Genomic DNA, 21,736 nt, shown 5'->3' with positions numbered 1-21,736 from the left:
GGTCTCTGTGCATAATGCAATGATGCAGCCATGCAAACTGCTGTGTAATTTTTCTTCTGGACAAAATGCAACATAAAACTGTTTGCTCCATAAAAAAATCATAAAATGCCATTTTCCTGCTATTTCCTAATCTTTCTACTTGTTATTTTAGTGATGGAAGACTATGTGGCTGGCTATGCAGATGTGGAGGCTTAAAACATGCAGCAGCATGAGAAATGAAGGAAGCTAAATCGGGAGAAGTGAAGTGTCATAAAAAGAACTTAAGATACATAGGAGCGGAGAGTCATTTTGTGTAGTTTACAGCTGGGACTAGATCCCTCCTCTGAAGGCACACACAACCAACACTCTATCCCTCTGTCATTTAGTCACCCTGGCCTACAATCAGCATCTCAAAGAAGCCTCTTCCTGCTCTCTTTTAGTCTCTTCTGAGGCCCAGACAGTGTAGGAGAATGTGAATCTATGATGCTGTACATTATCTTAGCGATGTCTTTTAACTATTTGTCATGCTACGCTAAAAATTCACATGCCTACACTACACTTCATATCCTGTAGTAAGAGTATAAAATATAGTATTTTACATTAGAAAATTGCTAAACAGTTGATTTTAAAATGATGAACAAGACATGAGGTCTGACCTCACAGTTGACCCTGCTTTGAGCAGGGGATTGGACTAGATGACCTCCAGGGGTCCCTTCCAACCTGTATTAACCTATGATCCGAGTTGAATTTTTCAAGCTATAGCAGTTCTGCATACTGAGCATATTATCTGAGATGCTTAAGAACATGAATTACTGTAGTAAGAAATAAGCCCTTTTGACAAAGGCAATAAAGAATTCACAAATCAAAAATTAGTTTTAAAACACAATTAAAAAAAAAAAAAAAAGAACAAAAAATTCATGGGCTAGGTGTTTTGTTATCCAATTTCCATGGGAAAAGAACCCCAACACACCCAAATAACACAGGAATCACATACTGCATACCTAGACAATCAAGGTGTTTCATTATGTCAGAGGTGGCCTTGAATGCAGTGTTGAAGAGGCTGTACAACAGATACTAAAAAGCTATGATTTGGGAACTATGAATGGAAGTGTTAGCATCAGTATATTCAGAAGCGTGAAATAATTTCTTTTCATATTTGCATTCTTACTGAATAGTTAAGTGCAGCTAAGCTACCCACTAACAACCATTATCTGATGAAACACAAGTCATTAAGAATAGCCACATTGCAGCAAGCCAAAAATCCATCTAGTCCAGTATTCATTTTCAGCCACACCCAAGTGCATGTAAGAAGGGGAAGAAAAGGAACAGAGCAAGTATATATTGGTACTGTCTTGAAATAAGTCCCAGTATCTCATGATGTGCATCTCGGGCACCTCCTCAGCGAACGGTTTTTGCTTTTGTATTTAACACAATAAACAGCACAAGGTGAATAAGGTTTATCACAGGGACCTAGAAGGTTCCTAACCTCATCACTCTTAGGAAGACTGAATGATTGATATTAAGGCTTCCGTAAGGCTTTTGACACTGTCTCCTGTAACTTCATCATAGATAAGCTGTTGATGTATGGGCTGGATGGGCAGACAGCGAGGTGGGCTGAAAAGTGGCTGAACAGCCAGGCCCAGAGGGTGGAGATCAGCGGCACAAAGTCTCACAGGTGGCCAGTAACCAGCAGTGTACCCCAGGCGTCTACACTGGGTCTACACTGGGTGTATATTAAGGCAAGAATTTCCAACCCTAGTATTTTTGAGTGAACAGCCCTGATGTGATTACTCCAAAAGGCAGCAAAAGTCTACTTCTAAGGCTGTGAGGCACAAGTATTTGGACAAAAGCTTCATAAGTGTGGTAACAATAATCCAGTACATTACAGTGTATCATAAATATACTATAGCAGTACTCTAATCTTACCTTGCTGGTGGACACAAATCAAATTCTGTCACATAAACTGAATTTATAACATTGAAATCTTTCATGCTCTTCATATACAGATGAACCAAAATAATATCCTTCAGTTTCAAACCCTCTGAAGTCATATTAGCTGCAGGATAAAAATAATATAGCTGTTAAAGGCAGAATATTTTAAATGTGCATAGAAAGACAGTGGAGGAATCCTGATTTTGTTCAGCAAATCCAACTGGTAATAACCTAACAGTTGTCTAAACATGACTGAAGGCTTTGCAACGTGCTTCTTGTTCCCCATGTAATACCTATTTTTTTCATGAAATTCTTTCTGATGTTAGTTTTCCAAATATACAGAAACAGGATACAAATAAATTTTGTCCACCCCGAGCAGTGGTGAATTCTTGCCCCAAGAAAACATATTATGCATTAATGCATGTAGATATGTTATAGTCTGAATTCCTTGTATCCGTAAGTTTTATTATGTTCTTTTTTTTAATATTATTATTATTTTCAGGCTATGACAGCTAGTAATCTATAAAGGACTTTGAATCACAAAAGTACAGAACTGGAAGGGACAATAAGAGGTTCTTTAGTGCATCACCCTCTTCAAAGGAAAGATCAAATATTTATATGCTATTCCAGAGGGATCCTCGACTAGGCTGATTTTAAAAACCCTGCAATACTAATATCTCTGCATAAACAGAGTTATAAATGGCAAGATGGACAACAGGAAACAGACATGGCCACAGGAGAAATGAAGGAAAGATGAGAGCAGAGGAAAGCTCAAGCAGACAGTTAAAGAAAAGATACTGGGAAGTCAAGATCATCCGAATGTGTATGCATAAAGGATTCCAGTCATAGCACTTAAGGAGGATGTATTACTCTAACATAGTCAATACCATAACAAGATATGCGAATCAGCTCTGCAGTGTGGACCTTTTGTAACTCAGGAGCAATAGTAACTAAATGAAGACAAAACCTTCTCTGAATATAGAACATATATAAAAACAGAGTCCCACGTGACCTAATTTAAAAGAGCTAGGTAAAGCTCTTCTCAGTGTAATTGTGGGGATCTTGACCTTTAATGTTACTGTGTGTACCTGTATACACCTATATATTTGTTTTCCAGTGGAGACCTACAAGAGTATAAAGACAGTCTCTATTGGCTGTTGCTTTAACGAGAAGTAAAATACTTTCTGTGTAAAACTTTTCTAAAATTTTCTGTGTTTTTAAAGACAGTTCAGGAGTTGGCACACTTCCATAAAGGTTAGTTTGGTCACACCAATACTAAATTTTGCTCTAAATGTTTCACCTTTACTTAGTCATACAGCCGTTAGTGTCGGCAATCTGAATAGGGGAATTCTCACTGACAGAAAAGGAAGTGTGTGCCAAGTGATATACGAGATTATATAGGAATTGCCATTGACACACAACTCCTATGAAGTCAAGATACATGTCCAGAAATATCAGCTGAGAAATTAGCACACGATGATAATTCTGTAATTCTGTAAATGTAATTGAATGCTGCCTGATAGTAATCACTAGGTCAATGCTACGTCATCAGTCAAGGAGGAAACAAGGACATTTTTCAAATTTCCAACCAGCATTTTAGTCAAGAAGAAAGAGTTTTTGCCTGCAGATAAACATTCTGCAGCATTACATGGAAAACTGGTGAGGGGGGAACAAACTGGCCCCCCCAGCCCCGTTCTAAATTTAAAATGCATAAGCCAACAAGCTAACTCTGATTTGTGGACATGCAACAATATTAGAGCAAGTTGAAGGCAAAATGATTTTGATAAATTCATAATTTCTAGCTTTATTTTTTAAAAAAATCTTCTTAAAGTAAGTAAAAGTACAATCCCTTTTTCCTCTGCATTAATTAGAGGAATGCTGGGAAATAATTTCTCCCTAGCTTGTAAGCAGAAACACTGATGTCTCAAAACACTCCATCTAGTAGAAAGGCATGAATGATGAACCAGTTACCGATCCACCACTTGGGTTCTTGACAACAAGCTCCGTTTCCCAAGGAGAGGACTCTTACACAGCACATCTCCAGGATGCACGGGGAAACCATCCAGTCTTTCTATTGAATTTCAAGCCATTCACTGTTCCTAATAATTTATACAGTTTGACCAGGTGAGACTCATCTTCACTTAGGCAAAACTGACTAAAAAGAAATGACCCAAAAGATAACACTGGCCAAAGTACAGCTTAATTTTTTTAAAATGGGTTATCCAGGGTCCTTAGGCCGACAGCCACAAAAGACAGTAACCAAACTGTCACAGGAAGTAGCATTTCAGACTAAATTTTCATATAATAAAAATTTATGTAGTTCCCTTCAAGCCTATGGAGTTTTGCCGTGGTACAGCTGCACCAGAGCTGCTTTATATGTAAAGCACAGCAACCTTTGTCATCTTCCAATCATATATAAAGAAAAGTTTAATGAAAGAGTTTAAGAAAATAAATGTAAACAGTAATGTACTGCATTCCCTCCCGTCTTGGCGTCATGGGAGAATTCCATCCACTTCACAGATCAACTGTGTTTCACAACGTCCAGGAATACATTTCCATTTCTGAATCCTTTTGGCAGCATTCATCCTCTTTAGAGGTGATTACATCAGTTAGGTTAAAAGGACTATGCTTATTCCATTCTGACAGCACTGAAGGCTCAACTTCTGTATAGATCTAAATATGAGTTCAGAAAAAGCCTTGTGCATATTTGCAGATAAGTTCTCAGAAACAAACTGGTTTTTTGCCATGGCAGAACCATAATTCATTCAGTCTTCCGCACCTACTTCCAAAAAGAGAAAATCAAAAGGAAATGTGAGAGCTGACATTTCTACCAAGGATCAGAAAATTACCTTTTTTTTACTATAATACAGTTAATGCAAGTAATTTGCTGAAAGCAATAGGCTACTGTACTAATCAGAGACACAATGGTTTTTGACAGATGTCAACGCAAAAATATATAATGTTTGTACTGGCAGATTTCTGTTCAAATATAATGAGAACAAAATAAAACATTTCACAACCCTTTTGCTTCAGTTTAAAGATTATTCCCAGAAGATTTACACTAAATACTACCAACTTTTCCTAAAGTTTGATCACACCCACCTTGCTGATTTCCAAGCAATCAAAAATTAGCTTAATGACTTTCTACAAAGTATAACTTCTTTGCTTCTGAAAAAAATTCTAGGGTTTCTTTATCATCCTATACTTAATCATGAATACTCAGCCGCACATGCAAAAAATAAGCTTTTATAGGACAATGCCTCATGCAAATTTATCAACAAGAATATGAGCCTACCCATTCAGATACTAAAAATTATTTACATTTTTATGAATTAAAAGAAGCTGGTGTAAACAAACTTCACTTAAAATTTAGAATAAAAAATACAAAACAAAAATATGAATATTTTATTTTATTATGTCAGTCTCTTGTAAAAGAGGGATAGTAAGGAACCTGTATTTCATGATTCCCAAGATAGCGATTTTTACTTTACACTAAGAACGTAAATGAGATTTACTGCTACTGACCTAATCCTAGATGCCAAAATGTGCAACAGCTTTCTAGAAAACTTAATTTAAAATTATGGTAGCTACAAAAGTGCTTTAGCAAGTAAGCAGCATCCATAGCGCACGTGCATATTCACACACAGCATATATTCCAAGAAAGCTATAAAGCAAGTTATAAAGTGAGCAAGTGCTGTGGAAATAGTGTCGTTACAGTGATGTGAACACTACTTTTGCTTTTGAGGGTCTTCAAAAGCCAGTCAAATTATGATGTGTTCGATATTAAAGCTGGCAGACTTGGTATCAATGATTGCAATCAAATGCAAAATGAGATGGCAAACTGACAACCGCAACATTTAAAGTTATACAACCATATGACAATACAGATTCTTACTTAATACCACATTAAAAACAGTATAGTTAACAGCAGATAATGCATGAACTGAGAAAAGTACCTCGGAGAGAAGAAAATGCTTCCCTTGCTGCCTCTTGAGCATTTTTGCCTTTTGATGGAAGGAAGTGGGCAGTGATGCCTGAAAACCACTGGTAGCCACTCAGGGATTTTCCTGAACTTCCAAGCATCTCAGCTATGGGAAATAGAGAACAGTACTATGATTAGTATAACTAAAGATTTAAGATATAATTTAATTTAAATAAGATGAACTTCTACAGGAAAAAAAATCATAAAACTATAGAAACATCTTCAAAAAAATTTACAAAGAGATATAACCCAAAAGCTTAAAAGTAAGTGTGCTGGTAACAAAGCTCCAAATGCTGCTTGACAAATCCTTCTCCAACACTGCCTTCAGAAAATACACTTGCAAGTAGTATTTAGCTGAGAATTTCAGGACTTTCTCTCCTCCTTTCCTTTTTGCTGACCTTTTACAATTTCTCTACCTGTTCTGATACAGACTTGGCACAAGATGTGACACTGAAAAGCTAAAATTTTCAAAAGAATCTAAGTGACACAGGAACAGATTTTCAAATTTATATGCCAAATTTTAATGGAAGTTAGGTGTTTAACCTGGTTCTGATCATCTTAGCAGATGCTTAATATGTTTAGATATTTTTAACACCCCACCAGGCACTTACCCATATTCAAGAGCCTAAATACAATTCAGTATCAAACACTTATTCTATGAAACTTAGGTTTCAGGAAAAGTTTACTAATCTTTGGGTGTAGGGTAACAGTGATGCTGTGGTACTTTAATGAGGTAGCAATCTATGAACTCAGGTTTATCTTGCATTAATCACCTCATGTTTGAAACAGTGCTAGTATCAGGCATATGGTTAGTTACTGCAGCTCACCTAAGAGACAGGAACTTGCTAGGCTGCTAAATTTAATCATGCATGTCACCCTGAGGTTGCTTGGGTGGGGACAGACACACAGACTTATGTAAGTAAGTTGAATGGTTGCGTTTTGTACTTCATTTCAGAGTTTGCTTTTCTATCTTCAATTTAAAACCAGCAGAGTATCAGTATAGGTGCGGTTAGACCTTTTAAATAAAACTCAATCCCTCCACTCAAATGAACAATTATATTATAGCAATTCCATTCAGGCAAACAGAACACATTAATGTGTGTTTTAGGGAAGAAGGGGAAGAAGGGGAAGAAGGGGAAGAAGAGAAGCCAAAGAAAAGAAACCAAAGAAAAGAAACCAAGAAAGAAAGAAAGAAGTTACGCTCCTTCTACAAAATAACTTAAAATGCTTCATTACCGCATATGTATTGATTCCTATCAGAAAACTACTTTGTAGCAGGATCTCTTTTTTTTCAGACTGGATATTAAAGGTCACAGACATTCTTTTCAGGAGTGTTCTTATAGTAATTAATAGCGTACTCCACCACAGCATGAAGTATTCAATATTATTTTTCTAATGAAAGCTGTGCAAGACTCACTGAAGTCCAGAGAATTATGTTTCAATGACTTCCAGATGACTGGAATGGTTTTCTGTGGTTCGTCCTCTTCTGATGAAGGGAAAATAGCATCATCATCGCAGCTTGCCTCACAAGAACAGCTATTGACCATAAATGTACCAGGAGATTCCTCCTGCTTGAGACAAACATTATAAAGTAAGCAAGTTAACAGCATGCCAAGCAGTATGAAATCAGCACATTTTGTCATTCAGATTTTGGATTTCAATTACAAAACATACCATAGCTCAATGGGTAGGTAAGCTTAGAACAATTCATGGAAGAACGGCATTAGGATTCCCCACTATTTAGAATGCAGAAACTGGCAGAATACAATATGCGCTGACACATCATATGGAATAAAATGCAGACTTAGCAGTAAATAAGGACAACAGATATGAAAAACAGTAAGACTCAAGAGACAGAAAGAATACTATGATGAAGAAATGCTATTCCACAGTTACATATAGGACAACTATGTTTTCCAAAAATAGTACAAATTCAGTGAAAAAAGGAACAAAAGTACAAAAGTAACAATCTGATAATTAACACTGTCACTAAACACTTGAAAGAGCAAAAGACTAACAAGAAAGGTTTGAAATTTTCTGGAACCTTGAAAGAATACAGTCCAGGTAGAACAAAAATCTCTTTCTATTCATCTCACAAAGACTATCCTTTCCATCAAACCCACCATGCTTTTGAGATCAAGAAAGAGCATTTCCCAAGATTTATACATCAAAGTAATTTCTTGACAAGGAAAGAAAATAATTCACTGTACCTTCTCTTCTTCCCAAATGCTTTCTTAGGCCTAGGAAAACTACCCAGTGCACCTTTTAAAGCAAAATACACAGGCAGAGTGCATACTGACCAGTCTTCCAAAATTCTGTGTTCGTTATATTTTCAAGAAGTCGTGTAATTATGGCATACTTATATATATATTTTTTATTATTATTTTAGAGCAATCAGAACCCCTACTCTCTTCCATCTGATTTTCCAAGGCAGCCTGATCTGCAGAGCATGTAGACTTTGGGATCACTAGCTTGGCTAATCTACTTGTGTTTGCCCAAAACCAATATGAATTATGACAGAATTTATTAATAAACCTTAACCAAACATAACTGCATGCGATAACTCCTGGTCCTATCGATATCGATATAGAATTTCCATGCAAAATATCTACGAAAAAGAATATTAACATTATAAGCGAAGCACTCAGGGTCACCTGAAGTTTCACCCTCTGCATTCTCTGCTTTTTAACAATTAGATCTCATCAAGCTGTCAAACAGAATGGGATATATTAAAAATTACTAATCAAGTTTGAATATAGACTTTTTTCAAAAAAGTAAATTTATTGTATTTTTAAGACACACTGCACCTCCAAAAGTTCTCTCCTGATATTAAGCAAAAAAAAAAAAAAAAAAGGCATAAAACTATGGTATGCATCAGAAGTCTGCAATAAGAACTCAGCATTTACATCGATGTTTGACGTCACTGGAGAGAAAAAGCATCCAGTTAAGTTAAAGCAGTGTATTTGGAAGTTCTCAGGAAAAGCTAAATTACGAAAAGGTCATTACCTATGAGAGGAAACTCGGCTCTGCTGCCTCTAAAAGGGCTCAAGGGGAGTTTTATAAGCACTGTAAACACTAGAGCTATGCTCTAAGAAGGGCTGATGTTCTTTGACTGGGCCTCATTTTATTCATTCCTCCAAGAAAGGCATGAAAGTCAAGGCAATAATCTACTTTATGTGAATCAATTGTACGTGAGAGGTTAAAAGAAGTCAACTAAATGTAACGTAATAGCGCAAAGATGAAAACTGCAATTTAGCACAAACATGACATGCATTCCAACGTGACAATATACAAGCATCCAACAGCACCTATACCGTTTCCCACTCGCTGAATTACACCTCCGACTACTGCTGTCAGTTGATATATTTTGCCGTTATCCAGAGGACTGCCTGATAGCCCCTAACCCTTCAGGTATGACTTAGAAAATAAAGAAGCAGAAGCACAAATCTGTAATTGAAATAGATCTTTAGCTGGATTATGCTACAAGAAAATTGAATTTTTTTCTTTTTTTTTTAAAGTTTCTATTTTTTTATCCAGAGATGTCGCTTTATAGAAATGTATAGACTGTACAGTGGCATGCAGTGCTAAAAGGGTTACCATTTCCTTCCTGCAAATTGTTGTTCTCTTAAATTAGTTGCTTTCACTGGCAAATCGTTAACGTCCATCACGAAACAATCCATTTGCGTTGTAATACAGGCATTCACTGAGTACTAATGTAACAAATACAGAGTTTGCACCTCTTGGTCCTACTCCCTGAGTAAGCATGCACAGACATGGTGATATGAATGATACTATCAATGCTGCTTTGGGTTTTGTTGTTACATCACCTGGATTTTAACTTCAATATGGTATAACAATCCATTACTAAGTAAAAAATATGTTAATGGGAAAGCTAAAAGTTCCAGCTTGCCAGTATGACAGCCACTTTGTTTCTTGCTTTTGTTAAGCTTTACAAAATTACCTTTTAAGAGATCTAGAGCTACGGATATCTTCCATAGGTACTGTTAGAGACCCGTAAGTTCTCTCCATTCCCTAACCTGGAAGACTGAATTTATACGCGCTGCAAGTGAACGTGAAAAGAGCACCTATTCCATTTTCATGCCATCTGTGAAAATTGTTCTTTCAACTATGTTTCGAAACATGTTTTCTGCAAAATGCGCTTCATAAAAAATTCATGGGGATGTTGTGAGATTCACAGACTGTATCACAACTGGTTTGGTGTAACCTACAGAACTCCCCTGTAGCTCTGTAATTTGTTAATACTACAAATATCCCAGTCTGGTGCTCCATGGAATTTTCATATCATCCACAGTCACATCCCTTTTTCCTAAATATGCCAATATTTTATAAATGGTTAAGCTTACGTCAATACCGCTTCACAGATATAAATAAAAAATATACATCTGTGTTTATACACATACACAAACAGCTGGTCAGCTGCAAAATTTTTGGAAATCATAAGAAATACTAGAAATTCCACAATGTCTCTTCCATACACCAAAGACCGTAAAAATAATTATAGACTGCTGCTGATTTCAATGCCTATGATACATCACAGTGATTCATTCAAGGCTGACTCCCACAATGCTCCAGAAACATAGGTAATCAATCATTTTCCACAGCAGCACAGGTGCAGGCTACAGCAGAAGTATTAGGTGTGGAACCTGGCACTAGAGGAACAACAGGCTCAACGCCAGCCTAAGCAGAGCTGCCAGACTCTCTTTAGTAGCTATATTCAAATCTCATACAAATGTTGGTCTTCCGTTCCTGTCGACAGAGAAAGAAATCTAAGAATTTAAAACTTAAAGTTATAGGCTGCCACAAACAGACTAACTTTCCCTGAATAATATTCTCATCACTTTAAAAACAAGAAATCAAGCTTGCTGTAATGACATTTTAATTATATCTCACAGAACCTATTTTATCACATAACATTTTCATGTTACTTCACAGAAGCAATATATTTTCCCATTTGTTATACTGTTTCTCCCACACCCACTGTACATTGTGATACCAACCTAATTTTGGATCAGAGCCTGCATGCATGCATACGCTTAACTATATTCACATAACTCATGTCATTGATGCAAGTGCGCTCAGAATGAAGTTAAGCAAATGCACAAGTGTTCCAAGATCCAAATTCTCCTGTTGAAAAAGCCTTGAGCTAGGACTTTGACTGATATAGCTGAAATTCCATGCAGTGGTCTTTTATGAAAACAACAGATTGCCTTCTTAAAAAGCTTACATTCTCCACTACAGAAACTGGTATAAAAACCTATCACAACACAATTCCAAAACTGATAGTTCTCCCACTGAGCAGCAATGAGAATACAGTGGGGCAGAGAGCTCGGAAGACGTACGGAAAGACTATGATAATCTCTTTATTCTTTGTGGCGTAGCTTGATAGCAGAGTTCCTTGAAATATCATGAGAGAGACCACATGCATCTCCTTGCAGTATTTCAAGTACGATACACATACACATAGGAGAAAAATACCTTTACTCTGAAAGACTTTCAAATAGTCTCTTCCTTATGAAAAGAGAACAAAAAATTCTTTTTTCTCAGAGAACTGGACCGAATCTGCAATCAAATGGAGTAGGAAAGAAAATCCTTTATAAATTAGCTTAGTGTGAAATACATCAGCGTACAAAAAAAATATTCCAGCATTTGTTACAAAGTTTTGAAAACATAACTGCAAGGGTTATCTATATTTTTACGATGCGGAAGGGAAACTAAAGGTTGCCTAGGAGAAGTATCATTCAGTAACGACAAAGTATTCAAAAAATGCCATCATGCCACTAAGAAAACTTATTTTGCAACTTGAAATTCCTTCCTGTTCCCCATGACATCACCTACAAAGTCTAATTCTACAGCTAAAGTCCTAAATGGAGATTAAAATTATTCAGGCCAGAAGGAACCGGACAGAAATAGCTACAAAGTTAAATAACATGGAACCTGCAGGATCATGCATTTAGCACAAAAGAATGTAAATCTCTCCCAAACACCTTTTCTAAGTTTTTTAAGGGGCTGAAGTTTCATGGCTTGTATTGTTTGATGTATGTGTGCTTCTACTCACTGGAACTCCAGGAACTAAGTATTCATTATTAAATCTGGGAAAGAACAAATCTTAAAGCATGAAGGATAGCTAATATTCGCTACTCATCAGAAGTATGTCCACATCAGCAGAAGTTCCAACAGCTTTAATTTCTGTTTCTGATCATTCAAAAGCCAACGCAACTTAATAACTAACAGAATAGTACAATATGGGGAAAATAAAAATGACAGCACAATGAACTTGCAAAACAAAGTAAAAAAACACAACTTTCACGGTTGTATTTTTTTCCTAATTGAAAATATCAAAATTAAATTTGTATTGAATACAGAAGCTGGTACACTTGATTTAAAGATTCTGCAATATGCTTCAGAAACTGCCTCCACACCCCCACCCCCCCCAAAAACAAAACAAAACAAAAACAACAAACAAACAAACAAAAAACCCCAAACAACCAAACATTCTACATTTTAAATGTACAAGGCGACAGTTTAATTGGCAAAGTAAAATATTGATGAAGCTAGATATCTGTCTTATGTACATCACAGTGGTGACCTTGTTTTTTATCATGAAGTAAATGAGGCATTCCCAAATTTCAAACATCAGTGTTTTATCAGCGTTATTATTAATGTTTTTGTAAAATGCCTACCAAAAAAGTTATCTTAAGCCGTGTTTACCAGAGTTTAAAAAATGTTTTAACAAAAAAATTTTATATTTATTTATCTCCTTAGCCTTTTCTGTATCACTGGTAGTGAAAGCAAAGAGGGTGTGTTAAAAAAAAGCTTCAATTATTATGCAAAAACACACCTTGAAGTTGCACAGTAATGTATTAAACCAGAGCAGTGAGTAAAATGTTATTTTCCCCCAGGCACAAGGGCTCATTTTGCTGCCAGAAACAATCTAAAACAAATTTCTGTGCATGCTTTGTAGTTAAACATGAAGAGATTTAGCTGAAGAAAATGCATTATAGAAGAGGAAAGACAGCAGAAACTAAGGTACGCTAGCTATAATTGCATAATGATTATAAAAGTAAATTCAAATAATGTAAAATTAACACCTGTGGCACATTAGAAAGATAAAATTAATATACAATAAAAGTTAAAAATATGTATATCTCAGTTCAAATGATAACAAAACTGATGTCATAATACTTATTAGAATTACACATCAGTGTGCCGTCTATTAATGGTTTCTACGAAGCGCTTACGAAAGTGGCTACTTTTAGACATTGTTCATAATGGAGTATTTTTTGGTCCAATTTTCAGTAATCCCTTGAAAGCCTGAAAGTAAAATTAGCTCTCCTTCTAAAGCAGTTTTTCCCTGCAGTGATTTATTATTGTAGGATTGGCTTTTAAGTGCTGAATTACTAACTGATACTTAAATTTTTTTGTAGGGCTTGTAAGCACCAAATAGTGAGAAGAAGTACAGCACTACAGGCACATCAATCTAGAAGGCATCTCTCTATCATTATGCAGTTAAACCATGCTAACTCAGTAACAAGTTAGAAAGACTGTTTCTCCATATTCATAACTTTTTGAAAACCTAGCTTATTTTATTATGACTTAAAATAATGTAGAGCCAAAAGATTCTAATGCTTTTTCTTATGAGACAACCACTGCAGAAAATAGACTATTTTCCTTTTAACTATACAAGATGTTAGTTTGTATACTAAAATCCAGGGCAAACCTCTGTAAGCCTTGCCCCTTTGAGAGTGTGACAAGCTTTGTCTACAATAGATTTGAAATATGATTTACTACAACACTGCTTGAAACTGCGAGGCTTTAACCAAATCTAAGACATCTACATAAGAAGGGGAAAAGAGCTTCTGAACAGATAAAAGTAAAATCTTGATTCTTATATAAAATGTTATGCATTTTAATATGATTTTTTGCCTGATTTATGTAAAGCTTTGTGTTTTTCATTTTCCCTAGCCTGTCACATTGTAGTGATGTATGGTGCATTTTAGCATCAAGTTTGCCATGAGCAATAAAGTCAGTGCCCCCAAAGAAATATTAATATATTATCATTCTTCCCCACCATGCCCTGCTCCCAATTTTTCCTTTATTCAGCCTATTTGGTTTTGCTTCACACAGTTAGCTGGTATCCTTTTCACAGTCTCCCACACAAATATTTAATGTTTTATTTTTGAAAGAAATCCCAAACTAGAAATTGTCAGGATGAAATACAATTTACTTTCCAAGGCAAGAATGAGGCCATCATGGAAGAAAAATGTTAAAATGTGCAGGTATTTTATCTGTTTGGAACGATAAAATTAAATTAAGGGGGGGGGGGGGGGGAAGGGAAAGGGCATGATCAATTGAAAGAATTTCAGAAAATGCAGTAGCTCAAAAGACATGAAAAGTAAAATACCAATATAATAATGTTCTGTAACAATCCCTGCACATAGAAGAGGTTCAGTGATCTTCAAAGTGTAGAAAGAAGTAGGAAGACCTATAAAAAGACGGCTGCAATAGTAGTAGGAAGATCATGAGGCGCTCTCTTCAATGAAATACTAGCACTTAGAGATGTTCAGGAGGAAAAAAAATCATTTTACAATAAAATAATGAAAAGAAAAACAGAAAAGTGATGACAAATACTAAGAAAAGTAACTTCTGTTTCGATCATCTTAGCTCTGCTCACATAAAAGTCTGCAATATTTAAACCACTGGAGCTCCTATGCGTGTTCTGCTGTTTCCATGGAATCATAAGATAACAGAGTGAATCCCAGTGAACTACTAATGATTCCTTTAAGATCTTTCACCAGGATAATCTCTTCTACATGATCTGATGTCATTCATTAGATGTATCTTTCATATGGAAAAGATAAAACCAAAACCAGCACTTTTAAAAATCAAGCACTTGCAGGTCAGCAAGTTTTGAAATCATCCACATTTTACATCAGAAAGAGCAAAAAGAGATGCCCCCTCCCAGCAAATCAACCCTGTTCACACAGTCTCCTAATACCGCCGTGTTCCACAGTGTGCCCAGCTGACCTACACAGGTTACACAGGGGCCTGACTGAATCACGTTGGCTGAGCACCTTCAGATTTCAAGATGAAAAATGCTACGCAAAAATACCTCCATTCATTCATTTGACACAAGGAAGCATTTGTGTTGAGTTCTTCCTTATGGTAAGTTCTGAAATTCAACTACATATGTACATTGTTATTTGAAAGTACACCCACATGAGAACACGTGGGTTCACTCGAAACTGTGACAAAGCAACATAAAAACAGAAAGCATGAATAGAGCTTTAAAGAAAGATGACATCTGCAATTTACTTGCCTTGTTCTCCAGCTTTAATTTTAAAAAACGAAGGTAGGCCACAGGTGCAAATGCATCAGCTGAATGCACCACCACCTTGGCTGCATCTCTGAAATACAAAATTCTTAGCATCAAATATTAGCATACAATTTTACATACAAACAATACTTAGTTGCTGTGTAACACAGACTCCAAGGCAACTAATTGAAAATCTATTAATTTCTTATTTACTTTTCATATAGATTAAGAAAAAATAGTTTGCTATATAAAATCATATTGTTGAACAACACGTTATCTTCACTAATTTACAATTTTCAAAAGGAATAAACTATACTTCCAAACCAGTATTGAGCGCTTCAGTTAGCTGTAGTCTATGAAAGCATAAATGACATATTTTACATGTTAGAGACTAATACGTAAAGCAATCTTTTAATTTCATCAACAGGAGATTTTTTTAAAAAGTCCATTCTTCTTAACGCTCCAGGGATTAGTTCTTGAAGTATTAACAACATACAATATTTCATGCTGAGAAACTGACTGATTTGACCATCTTGCATTTGATATTGAAGACTACTAGACACAACTTTTTAATGCCAAATGTGTTGGTAACAATGATAAACTTCCTGTGTGCTGATTCAAATTAGATAATTTTAGTTTTCATTTTTACAGACACAATCTGTCACATTTTGATTCACAAGAGGCAGTATCTGTTATATCCATCTGCATAGTTTTACTGCTTAAGAAAAAGGTAGCTCTAGGAAACAAACATCAGAAGGTGAGAAACTCAGGAAAAAAAAAAAAAGAAAAACTGTACAAGAAAATCTGAAAATTGGTATAAGTAAGGCTAAGGACAGACAGATAATTTTCTTGAAACCACAGCGCCCTTGATACCTTCACCGTATTCAATGAGATGAGATAGATTTCTAGTAATGCCACATAAAAAGCATGCAAACTGGTAATAGTTGAAGTCTTGGCCAGATTTCACTGACTTAATGAAAGTGTAAAATTAATGGAAATATCTCTTCTATAAAATGTGTTTTGGGATTTAAAATAACAAAACTCCTAAGATCATCACCACCGCTACATTGCACAGTACTGACAAATACCTTTAACATAAGAAGCTCCACTTCCCTTTTAGTAAAATTTTAAAGTATTTTGAGAAATAAGCCTTCAGATTCATTCTTGAGAGTTATTACCAAGATTCTTTATGATTAAAATATCACTTATTCCTTTAAGGTATCTTAAAGATATTCCCTTATGATTAAAATAATTCTTTCCAAATGACCACGGTGTCTTCTAATTCGAACAGAGATAGGCAGAAAGTAACTTTGGAAATCTTTAGTGACGGGAGTAGATAAATAGAAATAATAAAAAAAGACACAAAGACTCAAGTAGTACCTGGTACCTCAGTATCCTCAGCGTCTGAGGATATTCTCAATAAACAGTTCTTGCTTGTTGTTCAAGCCCTATATGGGGAAGACTAGTACTTTTCAGTGATGTGCTAACTACTTGAAACTAAATTAACAGAAAAGCTTAAATCAGATAGGAAAAACAAAAATGTAGGATTATTAAACGTGTGTGTCTGTTGAATTTAAAGATCACCTAGGAACTTAAAAAATACATTTAACTCCACAGTAAAAGGAGCACTCCTGCTTGTATCCCTGCATGTTGCAATTCACTAGTACAGCAGAACAGATGCTAAGCATTGATACCTATGCTAACTGTTCGATAACTTTAGAATTTTGACTACTTATTTGTTGCTCAAGAACTATTACAAATATTAAGAGATCATAAATATTTCTTCTTGGTATGAAGTACCTTCCTATGACATACTGCTAATACATGGGTATTTGATGGGACCATAATAGATATCTAGTTTAATACGACAGTATTTCTCAGCTGATGGATCACAATAGGTAGATTACATTGTGCTGAAAATAGTATTACAATACATATCAAAATAAAATATTTTTTCCTAACTACTTCATTTTTCTGTCAGACTCTCCAAACATATATCATTGTTCTAACTGGTAAAATTTACAGTCTTGTTCAATAGTAACTCTAACAAATAGGTGGAAAGCAGAACAGTTTTGTCTGTGTCCAATGATGAGTCACCAGTTAAAAAAAATCAGTAAGTCCTGAACTTACATATCAAGTTTAGAAAATAGTAAAAACAAACAAACAAACTCCAAACGCAGAACATACGAAAAGCATGGACTAAAATTAAAAACAGTGACTTGAGAGACCCTGATAATTATCTAAAAGTCATTTCATGCTGAAAATCTGAATTTTTAGTAGGAACATGACTACATAAGGTCATCAAACAATTCATGTTTGATTATAACAGAAACACAGGACTTTTGTTGAGGAACATTTTCAGAAGACTGGAAAACAATAACGAACAGTTGAAAAACTGTCCTAATTATCTATTTTTTGAAATCATAATCATCTGATATCTCCAGTATCCTTGAAGATCTAGGAAATATCTAACCATTTTAAAACACTCCATAACATTTTCACAGGACAAATATGACAAATTAGAGCAAGTCTGAGAGTACAACCAGTGCTCTCAGTACATGATTATTTTTTCATGTTTACAGACTTGCTTTTAACCCCAAACCTAGAATTACAAACCTAAACACAGAACTAACGGTAAGGTATATAAATGCATTTATGGAACACAGAACAGTTTCAAATATGCCAATTTATCTGCCCCTCCCCCTGAAAAAATCAAACTAGTCTGTGTTCCATAAATATAAATGGGCCTTTATCATAAAGGTAGATATTAGATGGCATTCACATAGATGAGAAATATAACTTTATGATTTGAAGAGATGGCAATCAAACAGATAAAAACCCATCTGACTCTTGGTCGAATATTTTGATTGTAAGATTTTGCTTTCACTGCTAGAGCTTGTTTATTTTCAAGTATTTCATTCAATCTGCCATGCTTCCTTTGTGGGGTATATTTTTAAATGAAGATTAAGAATAATGGCAAGAATTCAATTTAACATTCAAAAGCAAAACTCATCATATGGTCTTATATTAAGGAGAATCCCACTTCTCCCTAGTAACATATTAAGGCTATATTTTTCTTTTCCTGAACTAGTGGATCTCCTTCTTTTTCAAAGGACATACTGTAGAAACACAAACACAAGTTTCACATGACAAAAACATCGACCAGTGAAAGAAACTACCCCGAAGTAGTGTTATAAGTGACAGGCATATTAGATTTTCTACTGTTGTATTGGGTTTACGTGGCAAGGTTTTGGTAGCGGGGGGTGGTCTGCAAGGGTGGCCTCTATGAGCAGAGGCTGGGGGCTGCTGAGCCCAGCAGCAACACTGGTGGTGCTTCTGCGATAACATATTTTAAAAAGGGTAAAAGTGCTGTGAAGCAGCTGCGACGGGAGTGAGAAAAACATGAGAGAAAGAGCCCCGCAGACACCAAGGTCAGTGAAGAAGGAGGGGGAGGAGGTCCTCCAGGCCCCAGAGCAGAGATTCCTCTGCAGCCTGTGGTGAAGACCATGGTGAGGCAGGCTGTGCCCCTGCAGCCCGCGGAGGCCCCCATCAGAGCAGATACACACGCCGTAGCCTGTGCAGGACCCCATGCTGGAGCAGGCTCCCGGCAGGAACTGTGGCCAGTGCAGAGGAGCCCGCAGAGGAGCAGGGTTTCTGACAGAAACTGTGGCCCTTGGGGGACCCATGGTGGAGCAGTCTGCTCTTGAAGGACTGTACCCCACGGAAAGGCCCTCTGCTGGAGCAGTTCTTGAAAAACGGCAGCCCATGGGAAAAACCCACACTAGAGCAGTTTGTGAGGGACTGCAGCCCATGGAACAGACCCAGGCTGGAGCGGGGGAAAAGCGTGAAGAGAAGGGAGCAGCAGCGGGGCAGTGTTATGAGTGGACTGCAAACCCTATTCCCCATCCCCCTGCACTGCTCAGTGAGGGGGATGTAGAAGAGTCACGAACAAAGGAGTGAAGTTAAGGTTGGGAAGAACGGGGTGAGGAGAGAAGGTGGTTTTAGTTTTGTCTTTGTTTCTCACTATCCTACTCTTTTTTTTTTTTTAATTGGCAATAAGTTAAATTAATTTTCCTCAGGTCGAGTCTGGTTTGCCCATGACAGTAATTGGTAAGCCACTGCCCTGTTCTTATCTTGACCTACAAGCTTTTTCATCTTATTTTCTCCCCCTGTCTTGCTAAGGAGGGGGAGTGAGAGCAGTTTTGTGAGCACCTGGCAGCCAGCCAAGGTTAATCCATCACACCTGTTTTGGAGGCAAAAGTAATCTTCAGTGTCTTCCTCAGAAACTTTCTCTAGGAAGACATCTTGGAGGAGTTCAGGAATTTAGGGACCTTGAAAATCCTGACAGGTTTTAACCTCTAAATTGTAATTCTTCTAACTCCACTTAGGCTTCAAAAATTGTATCAGGATGTATACCAGAGCCATGGCTATCTAAATATTTGGAAATTATACTAGCACAGTTAACAACATGATTACAAAGTCTGTTTAGATTCAGTGTATATGAAAAGCAAGAATGAAAGGCACAGAATAATAAACTTGTAACTTATTTAATGACAAAGAAACTACAAAATGTTTTTCTTTAGAAGTTCATTAAGTAATAGATTTCACATGAATGGCCCCTCAAAAGGCATGTCATTACAACATGAATAATGTAAGAGCTAAACAGGGCTAATCAAGCCATAGACACACAATGCCAGTGTAGCTATTCAGTCTCCATTACAGAAATGTATATTTAGAACTAGCTGAGTAGCTGTTCAACATTCTGCTGTGCCATATATTTATTATTAAATACCCACTGATTTATATAGTTGTCTTTTCCTGTATTTTTTGTGCATTTATTGTTAACATTTATTATTATTTGGAGTGTTGCCAACAGAAATAAAGACAACTCAGCCAGACCATCTCTGTTCCAGCTTTTCCTATTTGCTTGAATGGTCATTAAACCACTGATAGCCAGAAATACTTTTAGAATGTATTATAAGACATTCCTACTTAAACTGGTATTTGGTTGATCCCAAACCAAGGGCACAATGTACTTTCCTAAAAGTGTTCCTCAAATTTTATTTAAAAAAAAAAAAATCTCTCCATACTACACCAACCAAGAATTTCTCATGAGAATTGACATAGTTTTCTCCAATCTGTTGTATCTATGCAAAGAGAGCTTTGAAAAGGAGCACTGGGAAATTATGCATTCAATTCCAATGAGCTCCCGGATTTTAACTGTAATATAAGAAGCCTCAAAATAAACAGAAAGAATGTAAATAATCAGCCAAACACATTTAAGTGCAAAAAATGATACAAGCACATTTAATCTTTCAGTTAAAATCAAGCTTTCTCCTGAGGTATACCTTTTTTTGCAAGTGTTGCAATATAAGCACTAAATAGGCCACATTTGACTGGTAACAGGCAGTATCAGTCTAAATCACAAAGTTTCACAAAATTCTGCCTCTGACGCCTACTGGAACTGATAAGAATTTGTTAGTTTAATAGAAATCATATCAGACTTTAAATGAAAAAAAATTAATGGTGCTCTAGCAGCGATTTCACAATATTTTCCTTTTTGCTAGAAGAGACTGAACTGATTCTATCCATGGGTGTATTGGGGAGTTTGGCCTTTGTCGCAAAGTTTGTTTGTGGTAAGATGTACCCAAGCATCACACACATTTTATTCTAACTTCCTGCTTAACTTTCTAACTCCTACTAGTCAGCAGGTTGGCTCACAACCTACCTCTTCCACCTAGCACCTGGTTCCCCTCAGAGAATATTCTCCAAGAGCCTCACTTCCTGGCCCATACATTCTAAAGATTCTACATTGTTACTTTCTGAATCTTCTCCTTCCTAAAGAATCCCATAGCTTTCCTGCATGGAAGTATCTCCAGACTCAAATTATTTAGTTTTTTAGTTCACTCCAGAGGACATATCTCCCAGTCAACCGACAGTTCAGCAGATGTCCCTTTTACCAGCTTGTCTATTGCTCTTCTCTCCCAAATGCCATGCAATGAAACAGTTAACAGCTCTTGGTTCTCCGTTCCTTATACGGACGGATCCCAGTCTTACAGAAAAATGAAACAAATAGACCTTCACCATGAAAGCCTTCATCATTATGCTCCATAATCTTGACCTTCCCTAAGATGACTATCACCAACACATGATTACTAGTCTGTTTACTTGGCTAAGAAAAGGAACAGCAGTCAAAACATCTCACTCGAAGCAAGCAGGCTTAGATATTTAGCAGACTAGAAAGAAACTTGCATCAAGACACAAATATTTTCTATATCCCACTGCACAGATTTTAGCAATTTATGTCAAAGGAATAAACTACTCAGTGTATATGAGATGGATTCATGCAAAGTTATACAAGCTATAAAATATTCTCTAATAATTGAAGAAAAATGTTTATTGTTATCATTCTAAGTTGCTAAACTTAAAAACACACACACACACACACACACACAGAGTTAATGGAACCCACAGGCTACTGATGTGGCAGTTTATCAAATGTAGCTGTA

At 36.3% G+C, this 21,736-nt stretch overlaps 1 protein-coding gene across 11 annotated transcripts in view; it reads right to left on the bottom strand.

Moving 5' to 3' along the window:
• The window catches only part of DPH6 (diphthamine biosynthesis 6), a 208,780-nt gene that overhangs the window by 115,046 nt on the left and 71,998 nt on the right, over window positions 1–21,736 (bottom strand). For 9 of the 11 annotated variants that reach the window (XR_010374393.1, XR_010374394.1, XR_010374392.1 and 6 more), the window contains exons 8-11: window positions 15,231–15,318; window positions 7,311–7,464; window positions 5,868–5,999; window positions 1,906–2,035 (exon numbers count right to left, since the gene is read on the bottom strand). Coding sequence is in view for 7 of the 11 variants with exons in the window: in XM_064460168.1 (XP_064316238.1) it covers window positions 1,906–2,035; window positions 5,868–5,999; window positions 7,311–7,464; window positions 15,231–15,318 (504 nt within the window). In the remaining 4 variants the exon portion in view is untranslated. The remainder of the gene's footprint in view (window positions 1–1,905; window positions 2,036–5,867; window positions 6,000–7,310; window positions 7,465–15,230; window positions 15,319–21,736) is intronic. The other 2 variants (XM_064460165.1, XM_064460171.1) reach the window with 1 other exon arrangement.

Source organism: Phalacrocorax carbo, chromosome 9, assembly GCF_963921805.1.
Source record: "Phalacrocorax carbo chromosome 9, bPhaCar2.1, whole genome shotgun sequence".
NCBI lineage: Eukaryota > Metazoa > Chordata > Aves > Suliformes > Phalacrocoracidae > Phalacrocorax > Phalacrocorax carbo.
This window is presented reverse-complemented; position numbering and strand designations above follow the sequence as displayed.